The sequence below is a fragment of the Oryctolagus cuniculus genome, chromosome 8, assembly GCF_051225735.1.
Source record: "Oryctolagus cuniculus isolate XC-2025 breed Fujian yellow rabbit chromosome 8, ASM5122573v1, whole genome shotgun sequence".
NCBI classification, from domain to species: Eukaryota; Metazoa; Chordata; class Mammalia; order Lagomorpha; family Leporidae; genus Oryctolagus; species Oryctolagus cuniculus.
Window position 1 is genome coordinate 115,304,987 of NC_142874.1, and position 22,160 is coordinate 115,327,146.

The 22,160-nt window shown below is 52.6% G+C and overlaps 1 protein-coding gene across 4 annotated transcripts; it reads right to left on the reverse strand.

The window, feature by feature from the left end:
- Nucleotides 1–1,357: 1,357 nt before the first annotated feature.
- PRDM8 (PR/SET domain 8) lies at nt 1,358–21,946 on the reverse strand. Of its 4 annotated transcripts, none has more exons than XM_051819650.3 (5): nt 20,355–21,946; nt 7,688–7,825; nt 5,298–5,518; nt 4,082–4,313; nt 1,358–3,758 (listed from the first exon to the last, which is right to left on the reverse strand). In XM_051819650.3, exons 3-5 carry the CDS (start codon nt 5,514–5,516, stop codon nt 2,134–2,136), a joined length of 2,076 nt encoding a protein of 691 aa, XP_051675610.3. In that variant the 5' UTR covers nt 5,517–5,518; nt 7,688–7,825; nt 20,355–21,946; the 3' UTR covers nt 1,358–2,133. The 4 variants fall into 4 exon arrangements, with proteins under 4 accessions (XP_051675610.3, XP_051675611.3, XP_069903315.2 ...); XM_051819651.3 differs by lacking the exon at nt 20,355–21,946 and adding an exon at nt 8,849–9,117; XM_070047214.2 differs by lacking the exon at nt 20,355–21,946 and having other exon boundaries at nt 7,688–8,820.
- Between the last annotated feature and the right edge of the window lie 214 nt (nt 21,947–22,160).

The window sequence follows — 22,160 nt, forward strand, 5'->3', positions numbered from 1 at the left end:
CTGATTAACTCATCAGGTTAAGGGAAAGAAAGGAGTTTCCTAGTGCTGGGTGCACACTGAAGATAGTAGAACCTGCCTGGCTGATTATCTTAGAGATGCGACGAACTATCTGCAGGTCAAATGGGGTCAATGGCGATGCAGTGACACCCTGGTGGTGGACAGCAGAACTGGGATGCTGGACTGTTGTCACAACAGCTTGCGGGGGGGGGGGGGAGTGCGTCAGATCACCCAATTGTAGCCTGGGAGCACTGAGAGCAGCCCTCAGAGTCATGTAGCACCCGCTCCCCGCCATGGCATTTGAGTGACCCCAAGGAAGCCAGCCAGCTTTCTCACCTCCCCGGGGCCATTCCGTTAGATAGCTCTTTTACCCCTACATCTCGTCTCTGCCTGCTCTCAGCACCAACTCTAACTAGCTTTGTAGTAGTCTTAAGACAATGAAGCCTCTAAAATTCTTTTAGAAAAAGTCACTGACAAGCCTGAAGTAAAGTCTTGGGTGTGAGAAGTCTCTCACTGCAAACCTTTTCCCAAGGGGTCCCCTTGGCTGTGAAGAAAGAAAGAAAACGTGAGATGGCTCCTGATGACTGAGCCAGGGTAGTGTGCCCTAGAGCACTCAGAGTGATGATGGAGACACCCATGGATTAAGTGCATGCTACCCTAAGATCTAAAGGATCACCGTTCACTGGTTTTTATGTCTACAGAGCCCCATATGTGCGCTTGTTAATTAAGCATTGTCAGGCTACGGAGAGTATCCAGGGACTTCCTAGAGGAAAGGGTGAGGGCTGGAGGCCGTTCAGCAGGGTCTTCTGGGTCACCGTGCTTCAGGACTGCGTTTTGCTAGAGGCAGGCAGCTGTTGAGGCCTGCAGAAGACAGAGCTCTGCAGCGGGCAACTCTGCAGGCAAACTGCAGTCACGCGGTTCCACAGGAACTCGTCTCTCAGATCAGGACACCAAGCTGGAGGGCTCTGGAGAACTAGAACCTCTCCCATGTAAGCATCATGACTAGAACCTAACGTGGATGCTTCATCTGCCCTCCCAGACCCAGGCCTGAAAACAGCCTCTGGCCTTTTGTGAATGTGCTGATGATCCTGTTGGCATCCCCGGAACCAGCTAGCTGCTGGCAGACACCTCTCTCTAAATGCTTTGCCTTTGATCAAGAAGCACAACACTTCCCAGCTACCGCCTTCCCAAGGCTGGACACTGGTGTAAATACATCTGAATGGAGCAAGGGGGCAAGGTTTGTCATCCCTCTTTCTCTCTCCTCTTCAGAGACGCTATGAAAATAAATGGTCTCTACTCAGAGTACAGCCCTTAGCTACCACCAAAAAAAAAAAAAAAACTTTTTTAAACTTTCAAATAATTGCTTTGAAGAAAATAGTATTTTATTGTCAAAGCATCCAACATATCCGGATAAACTATAAAGTTTAATAAATCTTTCCAAGGATAAAAGAAACACATAACTATTCAGACTCCATTTCACTGGCACAAAATTACACTTTGTATTAAAAGGAAATACATATTTACATAATTGATGACATTCTTCATTGAAGTCCATAATCATTTCATGATACATGCACTTTCCCCTGGAAACTTAAATTGAATGGCGACCCCGTTTTTTATTCGTTTTGTTATTTTTGTAAGAACACAAACTGTCATCAAGATTGCAGAAAGCATCTCACCTTCCTCCTCTCCTTTATATCTAAAATAAATTTTGTCCTTACATATAGTTATTACATCTAAATTGTTAAGTGCTTAATAATTTAAGTAGAAACGTATGACAAATGCATCAATATGTTGCAATATATGACATTTTTAAAAATGTACCTTTGTTTTTGGGAAAGTGAAAATGCGTGCATTCAAAACAAAACCCCTTCTAACAACCCCCCAATCAGAAGTCCACCATGCTGTCTCCAGTGTGTGTCCCGAGTAAACATCTGAATGGGAGGGCTCCTCTGGGGGCGGAGCACGTGTGTGTGTGTGTGTGTGTGTGTGTGTGTGTTGAGCGTGCGGGTGTGCACCTGTGTTTGGGCGCAGTGCTGCGAGGCGCAAGGAAGTGGTGGCTGTCCTCGCGAGTTTGTTCCAGTAGTTGGGTGGACTGTGCGCGCGAGCGCGCGGGACGCCGGGGTGCTTTCCGTGTCAGTTATGCGAGGTCATGTGCCTGGAGAGGTGGTGGCGCTCCCTGAAGGACTCGTTGCAAATGGGGCACTTGAGTTTCTCCTCCCGCCGCCGCTTGACCAGGGGCTCCATCGCGTACTCCTTTTTGTGGTGCGACCTCATGTGGTACACCAGGTCGGAGGTCATGCGGAAGGAGGCGTTGCACTTGGCGCACCAGTTCTGCGCCGGCAGGCACAGCGAGGTGAAAGAGGGTGGCAGCAGCGTGAGCGCAGAGGGCAGCTGCAGCTGCAGGGGCCCCGCGGCGGCCGCGGCCGCCGCTGCTGCGGCCGCCGAGCTCTTGGGCCAGAAGGCGGTGGCGTAGAGGAAGGGGTTCTGCTTGGGTAGGCCGCCGCCGCCGCCGCCACCGCCGCCGGGCAGGGCCCCGCAGCCCCCGTTCAGGTCCGCCGTCCCCTGGAGCTTCACGGCCAGAGGGTCCGCGGCGGCGGGGTAGAGTCTGGTGGGGCCCACGCCGTCTCCAGGGTGGCAAGGCTCGAGCGCGCCCAGCTTCTGGCCCAGCACCAGCGGGGACAGCTGCGAGAAGGAGCGTGCCGGCTGCGAGAAAGCGCTTTTGCGCTCGTCGCCCGCGGCGCCCTGGCCACCGCCCGCGCTGCCCGCGGCCGCAGCGCCCGCGCCGCCCCCTGCGCTGCCGCCCCCTGCGCCTCCGCCGCCGCCGCCGCCCGCACCGCCCAGCTGTGGCACCGAGGTGAAGGCGCTGCCCCGCGCGGGGCTACCGCCCTCCAGCCGGCTGGGCAGCGCAGCCCCGGGCCGCGGGGCCAGCAGTTTCTCGGCGCCCGAGGGCGACGAGGCGGCGGGCGTGGAGGAGCCGCCGCCGCCGCCTGCGTCCTGGTCCTCGGCGGCCGCTCCCGCGACGTCGGCGGTCGCCTCCTCCTGCAGGCTGGTGGCGCGGCCAGCCTTCTTCACCTCCACGAAGGCGCTGCGCTTTGCCTCGCCCGTCTCCGGGCTGGGCGGCGCGAAGAGGCGGCCGTTCTCTTCCAGGCCGAAGTAGCTGCCCGAGGCGCGGTACTGCTGCGGAGTGCAAACCAGATCCTCCTTGGAGGCCGGCAGGGGCCGCTCAGCGAAGCGGGCCCGGCCCCCCACCAGCCCCGCGCCGCCGCCCTCGGTCGCCTCCTCCGGGAATTTCCTCTTCCCTTTGCAGCCGCCGGTGGCTATGCCGTCGGGACTCAGCTCCGCCTCCTGGTGGCCGCCGCCGCTGCCGAGGCCCTGGGCTGGGGAGCAGCTGCTGCCTCCCCGGGAGTTTTCCAGCTCCCGGGCCAGGTTGTGAAAGTCTGTGGATGGCTTGGCGTTGCTGCCGCCGGCCGCGGCGGGTGGAGTGCTACTGTCGGGTGTGGACGCCGGGTAGTGGTGGAGTGGGCCGGCTTTGCAGAACTTGGGGCCTGGACCCAAGGGTGCCTCCTGTTGCGGCTGCTGTTGGTCTTTGCCCCCGCCGCCGTGGTCCTTGGTGCCCACGCCACCGCTTTGCTCGTCCTGGGGACTCATTTCGGCGCTGTGCAGTCTCTTGGGGCAACGGAAACGCAGATGCGCCACATAGGGGAACTCGAACTGGAAACGTTGGCTGCATTCCAGGCATGTGTAAGGGGCCGACCCTGCTTGGTGAGCAAACACACGCGCGCACGCACAGCACACGGTTACTCAGCATCGTCGCCAGGCCAGTGTGCCAGCGTCCCCACACAAATCCACCTCCATCACTCGGGGCCGGAGCTCTCCAGCCTGATCTAACCACCCCTCCCTACCTGGGAGGAGTGCAAAAGTCAGCCCCCCTTTTGCCCCGGGTTCCCCTCACCTATCTGTCCCGGCCGCACGCAGGACTCCTGGGCAGCTCTCCCCAGGCCGGGCCAGGTGCGCCCCGCTGCTCCCCGCTGTTCTCCCCCGCTAGTGAAGGGCCCCCGCGGAGGCCGCGAGCTCAACCTACCATTCATTTTGCTGTGGGGTCTAGAGGGGCAGAGCAAGAGTAACTCAGTCAGTTCTTTCCCGTACCAAACTAGCAACTCCTCGTCTTTGGCAATCCTGCGGAGAGAGCGGTAGAAGAGCTGGCCGTTTTTGATGTAGGCTTCGAGGTTCTGCTCTTCCTTATCCCTGGCAGACTGGACCAGTCGCAGCCACATTAGACCTTCCGAGGAACCATTTGCTGCTGAAGTGTCGACCTGCAGTTTAAAATAGAAGAGAGCGGATGGACGAGGAGGAGAAGGAGGAGGAAGAGGAGGAGGGGGAAAGGAGATCTGTGTGAGTGTAAAGCCAGAGGAATCAGGACCTATCCGCGTTAGTCTTATCCAAGCAATTATCTGAGACCCAGCTTCCAAAAAAGTTGGCCCAATTGGGTACCCCGCCCTAGGCTGGCAACCGGTCGTCAAGATAACCATCCTTTGAAATAGCGCATCCAATCATAGAGATCGTTTAAATCGTCATTTTCATCTATTGGTTGAAGGTCAAATGAGGAAATTTCTTCCTACGATTAATGTTAGCCTCTTAATAATTTCTAAATCATCCCCCCTTGCATAAATATGGAGAAGTTTGTTTGTTTCAGAAACATAAAAGCAAGCTTAGATCTTAGAACTTCTTCTATGGCACTCTTCTTCCTAATTTTGGCCCAATTAATTGCTAGCTCTTCTTTGTAAAGGAAGAATGGGGAGTGAGAGGTCTTTTATCTTCAAACTCAAACATATGGATTCAATGATGACTTACTGTCAAAGCCATTAACATTCTTATTTAAATACAAACTCTGGGCACTAGCTAATGTTGCCAAAGAAAGCAATATTTAGGAGATGAGGAGGCCTCCTGGGTTGGAGGACACTGTACTCAATGATTCTAAGGGTACTCAGAGAAAGCCTTGGCCCCAGTTAAATCTCCCAAAGAGTTTAGGAAGTCAAGTTTATCACCAGGGAAGCCCAGAACCGAGGCACTGATTTAGACAATACTGGCATTCAAAAATCAAATGATGTCTTTTACCCGAGAAAATCAGCTGGCAATTTAATGTTTCTTTTCGGATTTTTGGCATGTAAACAAGGATTGCTTGCATCACTGCATTTTCTACATTCAGAACCTGTCTGCTCTTGTCAGGAGAATGACTCTTGGTCTGTTTGCAACAGAACATTAACCTCATACCCTACAAAGCACAGGTGAACACTTACCCGGAAGATGTAAGGAACTGTTCTCTTGTCTGTAGACTTGAGAGCTATGAAAGCTATGCTGTCGTACAGGGAAGTGTGGCTCAGGACACAGGGACCGAATATAGCATTCTCTGGGATGTCACAGGTGGTGTAAACGCTGGTAAAGATATCTGTGAGACATTGTTGGACAGCCTTGGCATCTCCATCCCAGATGCCTCGCTGCATGCCCGAGTCCTCCATCACTGGCGACAGATACACAGGACAAGGCAGAGAGTTAGGTGACTGCTTCTCCCACGATGAACCCAGGCAGAGCACTGCAATTCCTAGACAGATTTTTCTCATATTTGTCTAATTTTTGCGTGGCTTTTACTTAAAAAAATATGAAGCAAATTTCATGTGGCATATTTTAAAGATGCCAACTAAGGGACATTTCCTGTCTCCCCCTCCCTTCCTTTTTTTTTTTTTTTTTTAATATTTGGAACAGTAGTGAGATTCAGACACCGGCTGACTGGGAGAAAGGGCTGGGAAAGACTAGATTGTGTTTTGCATTCCCTTGACACTGGAAGGGACAAATTTTGGGAATGAGGTGAACCTGTAGGCTTTCCTGATGGAAAGACAGTCTAATTGTTGGGAAACGTGCCTCTCCTCCCATGTATTAAACTGGGTGCCTGGGAGCTGATTTTCTTCTCTTCTCCCGAAGAGGGGAGTAGCATCAGCAAGCAGGCGGAGACAGCGGAGCATAGCGAATGGATTTCCAGTGGAGTGTCAGGGCCACGAATTCCGTGTCAGCTAACCTTTCTCTGCAGCCTACAAGAAGGGACGTATGTCTGCTCATTACCATAATCCAACACTGTCCCTCCGAGGCTTTAATTAAAAGCAGCAAGCAGAGGTAATTATTTTTTTTCCGACATGCTTATTTATGGCTGAGGGTGAATCCCAGTTACCTTGTTATACAAGGGAGCGGATTGAGCCGCATGTGGCTCATGAAGCGAGCAGGTACAGGGCAGGCCTGAGGTGTCCCCTGTCTGAAATACCGTGTGTAATGACTGGTGAATCTCACTTCCCCAGATCTGACCCTGTTTGGGCAAGAGGGGGCAGCCCTGCTTGAGTAGTCCTCAGTGGGCTATCCAGCTGTTTAATCCGCAGCAATTTAGAAAGTAATGCCCCAATGGAGGGCTCTCTATTAAGCTGTCATAAGGGGACATTTACCTTCCTCTGCCATTGGACACCCCCTACAAGGCTTATCACAAAACAGGTACTTAAAATGTTAAACCAGCAGCATTGTTGATCCTTGCTGCCTAATCGAAAAATTGATTTTTTGCCCTAATAATGTTACCATTGGCAGCATGTTATGTGTTATGTATAATTTAAATAGGGAAAACTAGACAACATTTTCCCCTGAAAAGCTGCTCATTATGGGATACCATTAGTAATGTGCAAATTTTTTATTTTAACATCTATTAACCAATTAAACTTGCAAATGTGATTACTAGGTAGTACTTCTCCCTACTTCCAGCTAAGGGAGCCAGAAACTTTGGTCCCCCTCTTTTCCCATTCATTCCCGCTTATCTACCAAATGTCAACTGTTGGGGCTGTATCTGCCAGACAGCAGAAATAAGGAGAAATATCCATGAAGTACGAACTTAATTATGCTACACTGTCTGTCCCTGGGCATTTTTACCCCCACGTAAGGTAGCATTGCTTATTTCCAACCGCAAATTTTAAAAATATGTATCTTAAAATCCAAGAATTGCTCATCTCTTTTTTCAAACAAAATCTTCTTCGCATTTTCAATGTCCTGTCCAATTCAGGATTTTCTGCCTCAATTTCTCTCTCCCTCTTAAGAGTCTTTTTCACTCCAGCGTTGCATTGTGCCTGGAGGTCGCCCCATCACTTGGCTCAACAACAGGGACACAGGCATTAAAATGCAATTCTACCTAACAATACAGAGAAGGTCCTCGCTACGCCGCGCTAACGCAGCCCGCGTCGCCCTGGCAGCCGCCGCGACGAGCCCCGCACTGCTCACAGCCACCGCGGGCCGCGTACGGAGGCTCATCCTCTCCCGCGCGCCTGCCTTTTCCACCGCACAGATCGAAGCTCCGCGTCGCGACTGCTCTAGGCCTGGGCTCTCCTCCCCCGTGAGGGTCGTCCCCGGAGCCGGCTGGCCTCGCCCTCGCCTTTGGGCTGGCATTGTCTGGCGGCCGCGCGCCCCCCAGTCCCTGGCTCTTCCCGCAAACTGTTCCCCATCCCCTCCTCCTTTGTATAATCTTATTGGTAGTGGAGATCCCATCAACAATTATTTTCCCCGCTCTCTTCTGGATAATGAAGAGACGGCAGACAAAATTTTCCACTCTTCGCACCAGACCTGCCTCCCTCCCATCCCCCTCCCACCTCGACGCAAAAAGACTCACCAGGAATAAGGTCAGGATCGAATTGGCCAGATAAGGCCACCTGGAACCGGGAAATGCAACGAGGTGTCCTTTTTTGCCTATTGTATCAGTGTGTTTCCATGTCAAGGGGTGGTGGTGTTTCTGTCTTGTAGGCTCAGCCTAAAGAGAAAAGAGATAGATGCAGAGAGAAAGATGAAGGGAGATTAAGGAGAGAGGGAGAGGGGGAGAGGGGAAGAGGAGAGAGAGGGAGAGAGAGAGAGAGAGGCGGAGAGAGGCGGAGAGAGTTGTACAGATGGACCCGATGCAGTGACTGACTGGCACGCAGACACACACTTTTTGTTTGCTGCACATAATCTGCCCAATGACGCGTGACAGCCCACGTCCCCTCCCTTTAACTCTTTGCTGGGCTGGGCGCTCCCTCCCGGCGCCGCCTGCCTCGCAGCCTTCTCCCTGGCCTGCCCGCACCCCGCGGATCCCGAGCGCCTTCCCCGAGTGGCAACGTCTCTCTGATAGCGGCTTGGCCTGCCTCCTCCACAAGCTTGGGTCCTGTGGGATGGCTATGAAAGAAAATCAGTCTCTGGATCGGAAAGGAAGGTACCAAAAGGACTGGAAGGAGCGTTTCCCCCCGTTTCACAAGGCACTGGGAGAACCTGTGACAGACAGCCGGACACTCAGGGCGCACGCGGGCCCCGCGCACCCATCCCCAGAGTTCGAGTTCTATGAGAAGGGGACGGGGGGGGGGGGGGGCGGATTAGTCCCGAGGGATCTTCTAGTCGTTGTGCGGCTGCAGGTTTTGCCAAGCTGGGTGCTTGGGTGGTGAAAAACAGGCGCCAGCTCTCTTTGGGAGCGCTCACTCCCAATCCTTTCAGCGCACAAAATTCAAGCAAGGATGCGCTTTGGTGAGAACTTGGCTCAGCCTTCCCAGGAGAGGGAGTAAAGGAATAGAGTGGGGCCGCCCCCAGATCTCACAAGGGGCCTGTGGGTTCCAGGACACTATTACTTGGGCTGCGGGTGGGGTGCGGGCTACAAAGAACCCCGGCTACAGAGTTTAAGCTGTTTCTGCTCTTTTACCCTCTGCATGTGTGTTCTGCACGCAGTCCCGAAGGGGTTCAATCATGGGAGCGGCCGGTGCTCTAAGATTGTGGGGTGAGGGGAAGGGTAATGCAAAGTAAAAATTATTACCACGATAGGCTCCCGAGAGCTTTTCGCGTCCAGCCGGTGCGTGCTGGAGGAGTGGATGGAGTTGCCGTTGCTGTCTCTGGAGCCTCGTTTGCGCGCGAGCCACTTAGAGGCGCTGGCTGGCCCCTTTAGTGCAGCAGCTGATGCTAATGAGTTGAGGTCTTTAACAGCCTGAAAGTTGACTCCTTCAACAGGGGTCGCAAGGCAGTGTCGCTGAGGGAACCTTGTGTTCTTTTTCGCTGTTCAACCCTCTACTACTTTGAGTGAAATAGATGGTCCCTCACCTCCCCCAGCCCCACCCACACCACCACCCCATTGAAGTCTGCAATCTGTCAGCTTTAGGATAAATCGGACTGTGCAGCCTACTAAAGTGGACCAGGCACAACCACACCTTAAGGAGGAGGGAAGGAAAAAGCCTCGTTTATTTCCAGGGTTGAAATAAGGTGACTAGATTGGGGGTTGTCAAAAGGCGGCTTCCTGCATCACTCTGATCCTCTCAGAGCTCTGAGACCTCTTCTCGGAACCCAGTAGGTCAGCAAGGCACAGAACACCTCTCCTTGAAAGTGCCTGCCCTCCAAGAAAGCCAGGCAAGGGTGTTGCCCAGGAGAAATGAAGAGTGCAGATTTCCCACTGAGTTCTCTTCATTCACCTGCCTGCCCTGTTCCTTCTTCTTTTCTGCTTCGCATCTCATGAAAGTGCCAAATCCTTCTGATCAGACAGGGCCACTACCCAAGATTAAGCTGGGGCCGAGAGAAAGAAGGGTTGCAATAAGGACAGAGGTGCTCACTTAATTTCCACGTTAGCCACTGACTTCTCAAAGTAAGTATCTTACACTGCAATTCTCTTCTGTTTAGATGGCATTTCTCTTATATGAATATGTACAGATTTAGTTCGGCAAAGGGTCCGTGCAAGGAGTGGCGTCACAATTCTGTGTATAAGAATCTGCAGCTGTATTTAGCTGCCATTTGTCTTATGGCTGTGGCTGCTCCACTAAATTCCAGATCTTTCGCTTCCTCACTCTCTCAGGTGAAAGCACTCCTGCCCACTACTTCTTTAAAAGAAGAGTGGAAGGGTTAGAAATGTTGAAAGAATTGTCTCAAACATCTGGAAAATAATCCTCAGGGTTGAATAACAGTGACCAGAAACTTAATGTGGATTCAGAAAAGAAAGAAGAAAAACAAAAGGCAAGACAGGCACAGGTGTAAATAACAGCAGATTAACAGAGAAAGAGCCCAAGAGAGGTGAGGTGCCTTAGACACTGCAGCCTGTTACAGGCCATATTGTGCCCTGGGGCCGGGTGGAGAGGGCAATGTTCAAGACCTTCATTCTGCTCATCTGTTGAACAGAACACTCCACAATGCCTTCCTGTGCTATCATTTAAAGAATAATAAGTGTGTCTTTCCCTGGAAAAGTCATCTGTCCATGCAAGCCACTTTTGAGAAGTCCTTTTACATACTGTAAATATAAAGCCATCCACTCCAGAATGTGGGCATTTAGAAAACAAACTCTAACTGGAAGATGTATCTCTTGTGCCTGGTCTTTCTCCTCTTACATACAGAGTATTCAGATGGTGTCTCCTTGAAAGTACTGAAAACTTGGCTACAGTTTGCATAACAAACTGTAGATAAACAATGTTTCTGATGCATAAATTGTGGGTGGAAGAGCTTGACCTTCCAAAACTCAGGCTATAAAAGAACTACAATTCTATACAGCAGAGAGGAGAGAGATTCATTGAGAATCTGCCCATTAGGAATCTCTGTTTCATTTCACTCCCACCTCCCCATTAATTAGATTTCTCCTCTTGATTTCAGGTAAAGATCCCTAAATAAATTATATTTCTCACATTTTATGAACCCTATCAATTCTTTGTCTTTCAGTTTAAGTGACTACCATAACCGATACTAAGTAAGGGTAAGACTAAGTTGAAATTCCTACTTGGGGAATTTTCCAGTATTTTAAGTGGTATGCATTTTGCTTGGTATTACAAATGCTCTAAATGACAATTATTAACATGAAATAAAGAAAATCTACAATTATTTTCACTTCTCTTTCAATTTATGGGCTAAAATGGTGCATAAACTAGTTTGAAATCACTGTGCGTTATTACTTCCTGGAATTCAATGATACTAAATGAAGGGTTGAGGCATTTATTCAGCTTTGGATAGTACTATAAAAATGCACCCCAGCCAATAGTTTTATGAAATTCACATGGAACAATGGGTTTATGCATATATTTGAGGCTCTTTTCCCCGAGATTTTATTTCCAATTAAATGATTAGAAGGAAGACAATGAAGAGTGGGTATGCTCATCTTGCTCCACCTTAGCAAGGTTTCTTGCAGTCATAGTAAAAAATCATGGGTAGACAACTGCAGGGTTGTCTTGGAAGAGAAGGCTGGAGAGAGCTTGATGAATGATCCCTGAGGTAGAGCCTTTTATGATCTAAGTGAGAGGGTGGAGAAAGGGTCAGAAAGGAAATCGGGTTCTGAGAATTAGATTGGGAATGCCTTTCCTCCTCCCACCCAAGACTGAGAAATAGGGCCCCAAATTTCTTAGCTGTAAGAATAGCTCATTTAAAGATAATTACCTATGTGAATGGAAACAGCACTTTCTCCCCCCTCCCTTTTTTTTTCCCCCTAGGTCTACCTCCCTCTAATCCTATTTTTCAAAGCACTGTTCTAGCAAAGGCTTGGTAGTCAAAAGAGTATGGCAATTCACGGTGAAAGGAGAAACACCCTGGAAGACAGGAGGATGCCAATGAAGCAGACGGGCGGCAGCTCTTTCCTAAGCTTATTATTTCTCACAGGGAAGCCTCTGGAGGGGACTACGATGGTTGAAGGAGGCAGAGAACGGAACTTGAAGAAGCAGCATTGCATTATCCCACCTCAGCATGCAGAGTATCGAATTTTCTTAGGGCTAAACTTGATTGACTAGTTGTACATGAAAGAGAAACAAATGATGGGTTGTTGGTTTGAGGAAAAAACAGTCCTAGGCCAAAAATATTCAGAAGGTTGTTCACTTGTTTCCTACCATTCTACCTTTATCAGAGGATGATACGTGATAGGTTTAAAAGGGGGGGGGAGGTTATCTCCATCTGTTAATTATTTCATTTTACAGCTTGATGAGTCAAGAAAAGGCAGACTTGCTGAGTAGATGAAAGTTCTCAGAGAGAAAGAAGGATTTGGATCTGTTCCTCATCCTAAGAACTGTAGTTGGCTCACCAGGTGAAATGAGTGAATCTTTCCAAAGCTAGACATGGGAGAGCCGGAGACTCAAGGGTGGATAATTCTGTAGCCTCTGAGGAAGATCTTCAGACTCCTAACTGTAGGGATCATTACTCCCACTCACACTTCTCCTTCCTTGGCATTTCCTCCTTCCCAATAAATGGTACTATTTGTAATGCTGCTGCTGCTGTGGCTGCTGCAGTTACCACTACTGTTGTCATCATGGTTACTGTCTACCTTTCCTAACTTTCAAATTTTCCCAGGTTCCACTTGTGCTTCTGATGGAGTTCAGCTGGGAGTTGAAGAGTCTTTGAGAGCTTTGTATTATCATTCATGTCCTCTCCTGGATCTGGGCTGTAATCAACTTGCTTAACAGCTTCTGTGTAGGACCTCACCCAAGTGATATTGGCAGCCACTACCACAGATCTGAAATCAATGCCTCACTCTCACCTCTGTTAGAGTGACTTGTGGACCAAATCCCATATCTAATATCCTGACACTGACTCGCCAGGCTTTTACACCCCTCTGCAGATGGATGTAGAGAGATCTGGCTGGGAAGGAATAACCTAGTTTTCTGCAGGTTCCAATGTCCCTTTCAGACTCCAACATCACAGATCACAGTAGGGAGGTAGATGGAAGGGAAGGAACTATGGCCATGTCACAGTCAGCTACTCTGAGCCTCCTTAGCCTTTGTGTCCAGCAGTCCCCTATGGGTATTTAGCTGTCTCAATTGAAATTTTGAGAAGACCGGCAATAGGCCTTAGGAATGTTACCAAACTAAGAGAGCTGCATCAAATTTCACAGAGCCCAGAGGAAGGACATTATTTTAGGATTTGATAGCTGGGCCTCACCAATTGTCTTCTTTGTTTTAGGCTATATAGAATCCCTGAGTTTAAAAGGGAGGCACTGTTGGACACACAGAGTGCATATGCCAGGTAGATTATTCCTTGGCACCTGATCCCTGCCAGCCTTCTGAGTTGTGGCCTTAGGATGTGAGACATTGAGCTGCTGGGGAATGAGCAGCAGAAAGCATCACTCTCCTGGGAAAGGGATATAGGCAGAGGACTAACATGGTCACATGTTTAACCTGGGGTCCACCCTCCAGGCCTTGAGGAGAGAGATGTCTGATTTTCTCTAAGGAAAAGAGAGACTAAATAAATAAATAAATGGATTCGGGAGGGTAGATATCAACTAGTAACAACCACAACAGTGATGATTCATATTGCTTTGTTAGAGACTTGAAAACACAGTTAATTAATTCATAAATTATGTTCTCATTCCCACACTGCCCCTGCTCATATTGCCTATTGGATTGTTCGAGGAAAAACCATCTTTTCCAATTTCAATTCAAAGAATCACAGGTATTCCATGACAATCCAGGGGAATGAATTTAGTGTCCATGGGGGAATCTCTCCCCAAACAGCATATGCAAAGACTGTTCAGCTTTCAACAGGGTTTCAAAAGCACCTTAAAACTACCAGTGTAAGTCTTCTTCTCAATGGCAACACTGGAAGAAATGGTCACCTAAGAACTCACAGATCAATGTCAATGGTAACAACATCTCTACTAAAAACAGCACTGGATATACATTGTGAAGTAGAGGAAATGATAAAGCATGCATGGGGAGGACTGAAAGTTGTATACATCACCTTGAACTTGCTGTGTGAAAAGCTGCTTTCCAGATGGATTTGATAGTCTCTGGTCTTCTAATATAATGACCAAGATATAATTCAGAACCTCCTTTAAAGAAAGCTCATACTCTACAAATACTTAGATTTGCCAAATCAACCCTTCAAAAAATTCCTGAAAATAAATATATTGAACATAACGGCCTCGAGATACCCTAGGCCTAGAATTCCATCTAGATTGGGACAATTTTATACCTGCTCAGAGTGGTCTTCTGTGTGTGGGGAGGGGGTGGGAGGGTGTGAAAATGTGTTTAAGAGATGGGAGAGAATATCATCAAAGGTAGCAATTAAAAATAAAGTTCCAGGCTGTCACTTTCCTGGGTTGCATATTCATAACATTCAGTCTTCCTTGTAGCCTGTTTTCATGTCAGATGGTTTTGAGAAAGTAGTTTTTGTGAATCAAACAGGAAGGTTATTGGACTTACATAAGCCAATGGAGTAGACTAACAAAGAATGTATTTGCTGAGTCTAGTTTTACTGTGTAATACCTAGTGTGTGTGATCAGGTACTTTACAACATTCCACAGTCTACCTGAGGCCCTAGGAAGCTGGTTCCAGACACAGGAAAGGAGGGTCCCCGAATTTGTAAAATAAGGTCCTTGGACTGGTGTTCTGTTTCCAAGGACCCTCCCAGCTTAATTTGAGGCCAAAGTTTAAGCAACAAGGCCAAGCACAACAGGGCAATTCCTGCTATGGGAATTCTCCAGGGTCCACGTGTGAGTAATAGGCACAGGGACGGAGCTGGAGTGCAAAGAAAGCCCAAGGGCGTGCCTTCCTATAGGTATCCCTGGGAGAGCCCCAAAGAGGGTGCCCCGACAGTCCCGGGAAGGATACACATCTCTCCCACCAAACAGTGCAGAGTCCTGACCCAGGACGCCACGCGGGCAGAACTAGACAAGCCGCCATCCGCCGAGGAAGCGGCAGGTGCAAAGCGTGAACGGGGGTAAGGAAGATGCCTCGCAGCGCGCTCAGGGCTAAGCAGGAGCGAAGGGTAGTTCCCAAGGGTCGGCCACGTCTTCCATCGTCTCCAGCCTCCTATCGCCTTTCCGGAATCAGTGCCAACACTTGCCTCCTGCCTTGCCGCGGCCAGGAAAGGCGTTCGCGAAGGCGGGGCCGCAGGGAACAGCCACGCTCCTTTCACCACCGCCGCCCTGCTGCCTGCCTACAGCCTTGCCCAGCTGCTCCCCGAGCTTCCTCGGGCCGAGCTCGAGCCTGTGTTCCAGTCTCTTCCCGACCCAGCGCAGCCTCGGTTCTCCTCCAGTTGAGCTAACGCTGGCACGAGCTGCCTCCCAGATCGCAGACAGGGCTCGGGGAGGGAACGAGGGCGAGCGCGCTTTGGAAAGCCAGTTGCTGAGCAGATGGTAAGGGATTACTTCCAAGAGCCGGAGCTGGTTTCATTTCAATCTTGGACATCGCGAGGAGGTCTCAACGCCTTTATTAACGAACATTCTCCTTAGAAGCCCGGAAAAGTGACCTTAGCAGAAGGACCAACAACACCGGCTTGGACAATCCCACAATTCCGCCAGGGAAACTACAGTGCACGGGTTCGAATCCCAGCCCTCCACTGGTAGCTTAATCGGTGCGTGCTTCAGGTCTCCATCTGTGATCCTAGGGCTAAAAGGGAACCCTCTCCATACAGTTCTTGTGAGCGCTGGCTTGATGCTTAGCAAGAGTTGGCACCTCGTAAATGTGCCTATTGTTACTAACACCGCCTGCGCTTCCTCCCTAGAACATTTGGGAAGTGTGTCGGCGCCGGCTTTGAAAGGGAACCAGGCAAGGCTGCCCGGAAGGAAGTACTGGAGGACAAAGCAGGCACGAGGAAGCTGTTCCAGGGATCCTTTCTGTGGCCGAAGGGCTCCGAAGTGCCACCCACAGGCAGTTACCCGGGCCCTCCGCACGCTCCACCTGCCTAATGGAAGAGCAACTACTTTGCGGCCCGGTGTGGGAGGTGGAGAGCAGACTTCTGCCCCGATGTGCACTTCCTCAAGTGCTTTCTTTAGGCCTGGCAGGGTGTGGCGGGTCCGGGTCTGGCTGCAGCGAATCTCAGGTCAGTCAGAGTGCCCAGGGCTGCTGCAGGGTCACGAAAAGTGTGTAGATGTGCGGCTGGTTGGCTGGAGCCCCACGGCCCGAAGCGCGCCGCTCACCAGATGCGCTCAGACGAGCACCGGGGGGGGGGGGGGGGGGGAGGCAACCCTGGCTCTCCACTACACCCAAGACCCGGGGGCACCGTGGGCCCAGCGGCTGGTGCCTGGTGGGTTCTCCCGGTGGCCGACCTTAGGTTCCACCTTAGGTCCCAGGTACCGCCTCCGCGCCCCCGCAGCCCAAAACAAGCGCTCCCCTCTCCTCACACCTACCGCTTCCGGCTCTGGGGCACCCACCACCCGCTGACAGCGGTAGGTCATTTGCTCTTCATTTTGAAAGAGCCAAGACACACAGCTGAGAGCTAGAAATTGGGATTGTGAACAGGGTTGAGCAGGGTTCTTCAGTCTGCTAGCTATGTGTCTTGGGGCAAATCACTTAACCCGTCTGAACTTTGGTTTCCTCTTTTGTAAAGTATGTAGAGTGGCTATGAATACTGCAGGGTTCAGAGCCCAGCTGGGCCACTTGCTTGGGATAACTCAGCATCTCTGTGTTCCCTTTCCTGAGAAGCAAGGGGATCTGTGGACTAGGGGTGATGACACTCCTTAGCTCAAAGGGTTCCCAGTAAGAAATAAGTGGGAGGGGTTAGCAGCGCACTCAGTCCAGCACAGGCGAAGAGCCCAAAAGTGACTATTTAAAGCATTTCAGTGTGTGCCACCTTGGAATGTTGGGCAACATCATTTTTCAATCTTAGCCCTCCCTCCTACCACACTTTCGCTCTTTGGAGAGAAACAGGACATCGAGGTACATGTTGGAGTGTGGGGTAGAAGTACAGTTGGGAGCAATTTAGGGATGCTTCTGGTTGCCCAGTACCTGTCCCTCTGGCCTTTCCTCTTCTGTCTCTAGGAACAGGATAACAATTTTAAAAAGGCAGGGAAAGGGTGCTGGGAACATGAAGGGCTTGACAAATGTTTCCTGGATCAAAAGATGGCATTTCAAAGATCAGGGAGTGTGGCTGAAATGGGAATGGAGACACAGTGTCGGGATTGGCTGTTACCTCGCAGGGGCTAGGCTGCCGGCAGGCATCTCCATATGACTCTATGCTATGGCCCCTGAGAGAGAGGTGACACTGCTGTAGGTTAACAGGTTGTGGGACAGGAGTCAACCCCTCTGCATATGGAGATAGGCACACTGCAGCTGGGATGTGCCCTGAGTCAAGAGAAGTACAACTCAGGTGATGGGAAGGACAGAAAAAAGATAAAGATGGGTCTGAGGTCGAATTAGGCCTCTAGAAGATGGCTAGAGCCTGTATATTTCCCAAAGTTGGAAACTGATTCTGGAACCCAAAACCTTACATCTGCAGGCATCCCGCAATTGTGTTCACAGCTCAGAACCTATGGGAGCCGGGAAGTCCGCATAATCTTCTCTCTGCTTCAATACAGCACCACCCTCTGACTTTTTGAGTGGGAGAACATCACCTTTTTTTGCTTTGTTTTTGTTCCTAATAGAATAATGGAGGATGATTTTTAACCCAGCAACTAACAGGGCAACAAGGAAAACACGCCCCAAACAGCATTGGCCACTCCAACCCTTCTCTTTGGCTCCTGAGGGCAGAGAATGCTGATGTAGCAACAGCAACCTGGGGTATTTCAGAGACTCTGAGCTCTCAGTCTGCTCTCCCCTCAGATCCCGGCTGAACTGGGCTATTAGCAGAAAGCAGAATAAAATAAAACCAGTTCCTCCGGGTTCAAGCCCTTGGAGCAAAGGAGACACTGGTGAGAAGGAACCACAACTTGGAAAAAGATTTATTTTTCCTGGCCATAAATCTCATCCCCTTGTTCCTCTGCCCACCGAGGCATGATAAAGTCCTTTTCCATAAAGTATTCAGCATTAGAGCCACAAAGCTCCCCCAATCAGTAGCCATCTGCTTCTCCCATAACTGCTGCTCGCGAAGCAGGCAAAGCAGCCGCGGAGAAAGGGCTCCACTGTTAGGCTGCTGGACAAATGAGGCGCCTGAATAGCTTTGGTTCTCCTTGTGTATCTGTATCTATAGAGACAGGAGAAGAAAGGCTGCATTCTATTGATACAACAATTGTAAAACAAAACACGGAAGAGGCATCTAAAGGGCAATATCGCATGCATCAGGGGTCCCCAGATAAAAGGGGCGCTAACAGATTTATAGAAACCTTTAATTGGTTTTCAATTGAAAGCTAAAGAGGCTGGGGCGAAGCTGTGAAGAGTGGCAAAGTGCTCTCCTTCAGCCGTCTGGAGGCGTGATCGATTTCACGGAGGAGAAAAGAAGAGCCCCACACCCGCCCCGGCGCCTCTGCGGGGGCAGGGAGCGACCGCGCGTCACGGCTTTCCTCCTCGCCGGCAACTTTCTGAGCCGGTCTCTCTAGACTCCCTCTCCCTCCCTCCCTCCTTCTCTCTCTCTCTCTCTCTCTCTCTCTCTCTGTGTGTGTGTGTGTTGTGTGCGTCTCATTTCCTCCCTCAGACCAGCAGGCGACTGCAGAAGACGAAGCAAGGACTGCAAAAGTAAATCTATCTTCCCATTCCCGAAATAAACAGACCCCAACCTGCTCTCCCGCCAGCGCAGTCGACTCTAGGAAAAAAAAAAAAAAAAAAAAAAAATCCGTGCTGGCCTCACCCTACCCCAGCTCTGTGCTCGCGCTCTCTTCCTAGTCGCCCACAGGGAAAGCTAACAATTCCAAGACCCTCCGCACTGGGCGCGCTGAGAGTCCGCGGGCGCCCGCCAGGTGCGTCTCCGTCTCCGAGCCGCCCCCTCCGCTCCGCCCGCGCGGAGCCGCGAGCCTTGCTCTTCGCCCCTCCCCGCACAGCCTGGCCCTCTAAGGGCCCACAACGCCCACCCACGCGGCAGCCCGGGGCGTCTGTCCGTCTGCTCCTAAAACTAATTTATTGGCCCGACCCTCCACGATCGTTGTCGACTCCCTAATTAATCAAAGATAAAAAGCAATGGCGCAAATTACGATTATGAGGGAACGGGAAGACGGCTTTGAATAAAATGGTAGAAAGGAAATAGGATTAATTGAACGACAGGATAGTGAAATCCCAAGTGCGAGCAACAGGCCCCCGGGGGATCAAACTCCGCACTCCGGCAGCCCGCCTGCCCTGGCGCCGCCGCCAGGGGACAACCCCCACATTAGATCACTGGGGCCCAAAGCCTCGGCAGCCTCGGAGCCAGGGGTCCAGCCCACGTGGGCTCTCCACGCCGCTTGGCGCTGCTGCACACCCGCCCCTGCCGATGCTGGGGACCCCAGGCGGGCGAGTCCGCACCCTGGGAGGCGCGCCTTTGGGTGGAAGCGCGCCGGGCGATGCGCTCCTGCGCCGCGGGCTGCTCTCCGTTTTCCCTGTGCTTTCGCTCGTTCCGCCACCGAGGCGAAGTCTCCATGAAACTGCAGGGAAACAGGCCGCGTGTAAGGATTAACGGCGCCCTTGTCTGGTGCCGCTTTCCAGAACTGCGCTCGGGATTAAAAGGCGGACACCGCACCGGCGCACATGTAGCATTCGCTCGGCGTTGTGATTAATGTTTGCGAGAGGATTTACGCTGGGAGCTTACTGCCGTGCTCCCGGAGGTCCAAAGCCCGGGGTCCGACTCGCAGGGGGCCCTGGCTGTGAGCACGCGCCGGCACGCGGGGGATTACAGCGGGCGTCACGTGGGCGCGGGGGTGGCCGCTCCTCGTCTCCGCGGGTCAGGACCTTGTCTCTTCCCTTTCTCCACGCACGGCGCGACGGCTTACAACGAGGACTGCCCAGCCCCGGGGGAGGCTGGCGTGAGGTCTTAGTGGGCGGGGTGCGGGGGGGGGGGCGTTGTAAAGGGAGAGTGCTCCCGAATGCCTGACTTTGGGGTGGGGAAGGGGATCCGGACCGAGTCCCTGAAGATCACGCCTATCCATAACCACCTCAGGGTCCAAGCGTCAGAATGAGCTTAACTTCAGCTAGCTGCCACTTTCGGGGAGCTGACACCCAGGAGGGCACCTGTGGAGTGGGGCCAGAGCCTGGGCCCCCTCTGCCGCCCCGCCTCCCAGCGGGCATGGCTCCTCGAGCCGGCGCAGGGACTGAAGAAGGGACAGTCCCAGGAGGACCAGGGGAAAGCGGGCGGGGGCAGGAAACCAGGCTAACAAATCGAAGACGCAAATTGGAAGTGAGCGAGAGGAGGTGCAGCGAGGAGAGGTGCAAAACGGGGAAGCGGGTGGTCGCAGCTGGTGGCGGGCATTACCGCTCTCCGGCAGAAGGGGGCGCCTTCCGGGCCGAAACCGCCTTCTGCTGGGCTGGCGCCGGACTCCAGGCCCAGCCCGCCTCCGGCCCCAGCTCCGAGCTGCCGCGCGCCCCCTCCTGGCTGTGCGTGGCCGTTCCCCCGCTGCGCTGTGGGGGCTCTGGACCAGGGACTGTTGCGGCCCAGGACCCGGCTTCTTCGACGGCGAGAGTGGTCCCGGGACGCTCAGGACCCCCACCCCACCCCACCCTACCCTACCCCCGACCTCGGCCCATCGGCTTCCTTACCTGCGGGTGGCGGGGCCGCTTTCCCGCAAGCGCAGCTCCCGCCGGCCCGGCGCTCTCGCCCCCTCCGCAGCCTGCCCCGGAGCCCGCCCGCCTCGCAGAGCCGTCCGGGTCTCTGCCGTAGCAGCTGGGAGGGAGGGAGCGACCGCCGGCTGCTGCCGGGCGGCGTCTGGGGGGCCGCGAGCCGAGCGCGAGGAGCCGCCATCTGGAACCTCGGCCGCGGGCGGGGTGGGAAGGGGTGCGAAGGAAGGGGCCTGGAGGCTCGGCCCGCGGCGAGCGAGGGGGCGTCGGCGCCTCGGCCGCCCGAGCGCTTGCGTGCGTGTCATGGGGTGAGAGAGGGATGATGATGGGGGTGCGGCGCCTGGGGGAGGAGGCCCCCGGATCCCGGGGCGGCGCCGACGGGCCTGGGAACCTGCTTGACAGCCCCCATTCCCAACCATTTGCCCCTGGGGGTTGGAAGCGCCAGGAAGGCGCGGGGCGGGGTGGGGGAGGCCCAGGCACCCCGGCACGCGCGCATAGGACGTGGATTTCCCTCTTCCCTCTCCTCCGGCCAGGTTCATCCCGCTGCAGGAACATTCCTCTCGGACCGGCCCGGGACCGGCACGGATGGTGCCCTGGGGGAGACCCCGCGGCGGGCGGTGTTGAGGAGGGAGCCGCGGGCATGTGCTGTGGGAAGCGCGTCCTTAAGAAGAGATGAAGGGGGGGTACCTCCTCTCCGCTCTTGACATTTCACTGCCTGAAAGTCCTGGCCTTTCTTTCACTTTGCAAATCTTTCCCTTTTCCTGAGGCCGAGTTGGGGTGGGGAGCCAGCTCCCTGAGGGTGGCCCCCCAGGAGCACGGGGCGGGCCCGGGGGAGGTTCTGTGAGAGCTCGGGCGCTCCAGCTTTGGCGCTGTCTCTTAGAGAGACGCCCCCAGCCACAGAGCTTAGCCCCATGTTGGGGGCTGGTTGGACATATGGACAGTGGCGGGTGGTCGGAATTAAAAAAATAAATAAATAAAGGCAGACCCACCGCCACCCCAAGGCATCAAAAGACACCCCTCCCTCCCCCCAGCTGTCTCGTGTCCGGCAGAATGGCATTATGTAAAAGATCTGGCATGTCACCCAGTGGCACATCTGGTAGGTGTAGATGGCATTCATTAGCACGGGGCTTCTACTCCGCAGCATGCCAAAGCTCTGACAGAGATGCCCGCTGCCAATCATTCATTGGCTGCCAATCCCAGAGCGCGGCCGGGCGCGATGGCTCCCTTCCACTCTGGCACCGGGACGGAGGAAACAATGTGTTGGGATCAGAAGAGATGAAAGCCGAGCTGAGGAGGCGAGGCACCCAACAGATGTATCCCGTGAGGAGATAACAGAGCGAGGAGTCATTTAGCAAGAAAGCATATGCAGGGGCTCAGGAGGGAGGCTGGGGCAGGGGTCTGCCTGCCTAGGGCTGAGCCGAAGGAGGGGCCAGGGGACCCCTTCAGAAGCCTGGAAGTTGAGGTTGCCTCTCTGAAACCTCATAAACACCCAACCCCAGCCCCTCTGATGTAGGACTTCTGTTTGTCTGGTTTGTCTGCTGTACCTCTAGCTAGACCTAACTCTAGTTAGCTTTCAAAATGAAGTCAGAACATATTCCTAAGGTAGCTGGCAAAAATGCCAATTAATTAGCCTTTGCAACAAAACTGTGATATAATGTATTCCGAAATTTAATTGGGATAAAAGAAGCTACTCTTGTTAAAAATATGACTTTGAGTCCTATTTCTGTTGCGAGGTGTGTGGTTTTGGGTCTTTTACTTCCCTAAATATTTCTTCATCTGTAAAATGGG

What these genes read in the sequence shown, in the direction of transcription:
- PRDM8 (XM_051819650.3), bottom strand. Translation starts at nt 5,516, where the DNA reads ATGGAGGACTCGGGCATGCAGCGAGGCATCTGGGATGGAGATGCCAAG. An exon ending in CAGTTCCTTACATCTTCCGG is followed by an intron (nt 4,314 to 5,297) that starts GTAAGTGTTCAC and finishes TTTAAACTGCAG; the next exon opens with GTCGACACTTCAGCAGCAAA. An exon ending in ACCCCACAGCAAAATGAATG is followed by an intron (nt 3,759 to 4,081) that starts GTAGGTTGAGCT and finishes TTGCTCACCAAG; the next exon opens with CAGGGTCGGCCCCTTACACA.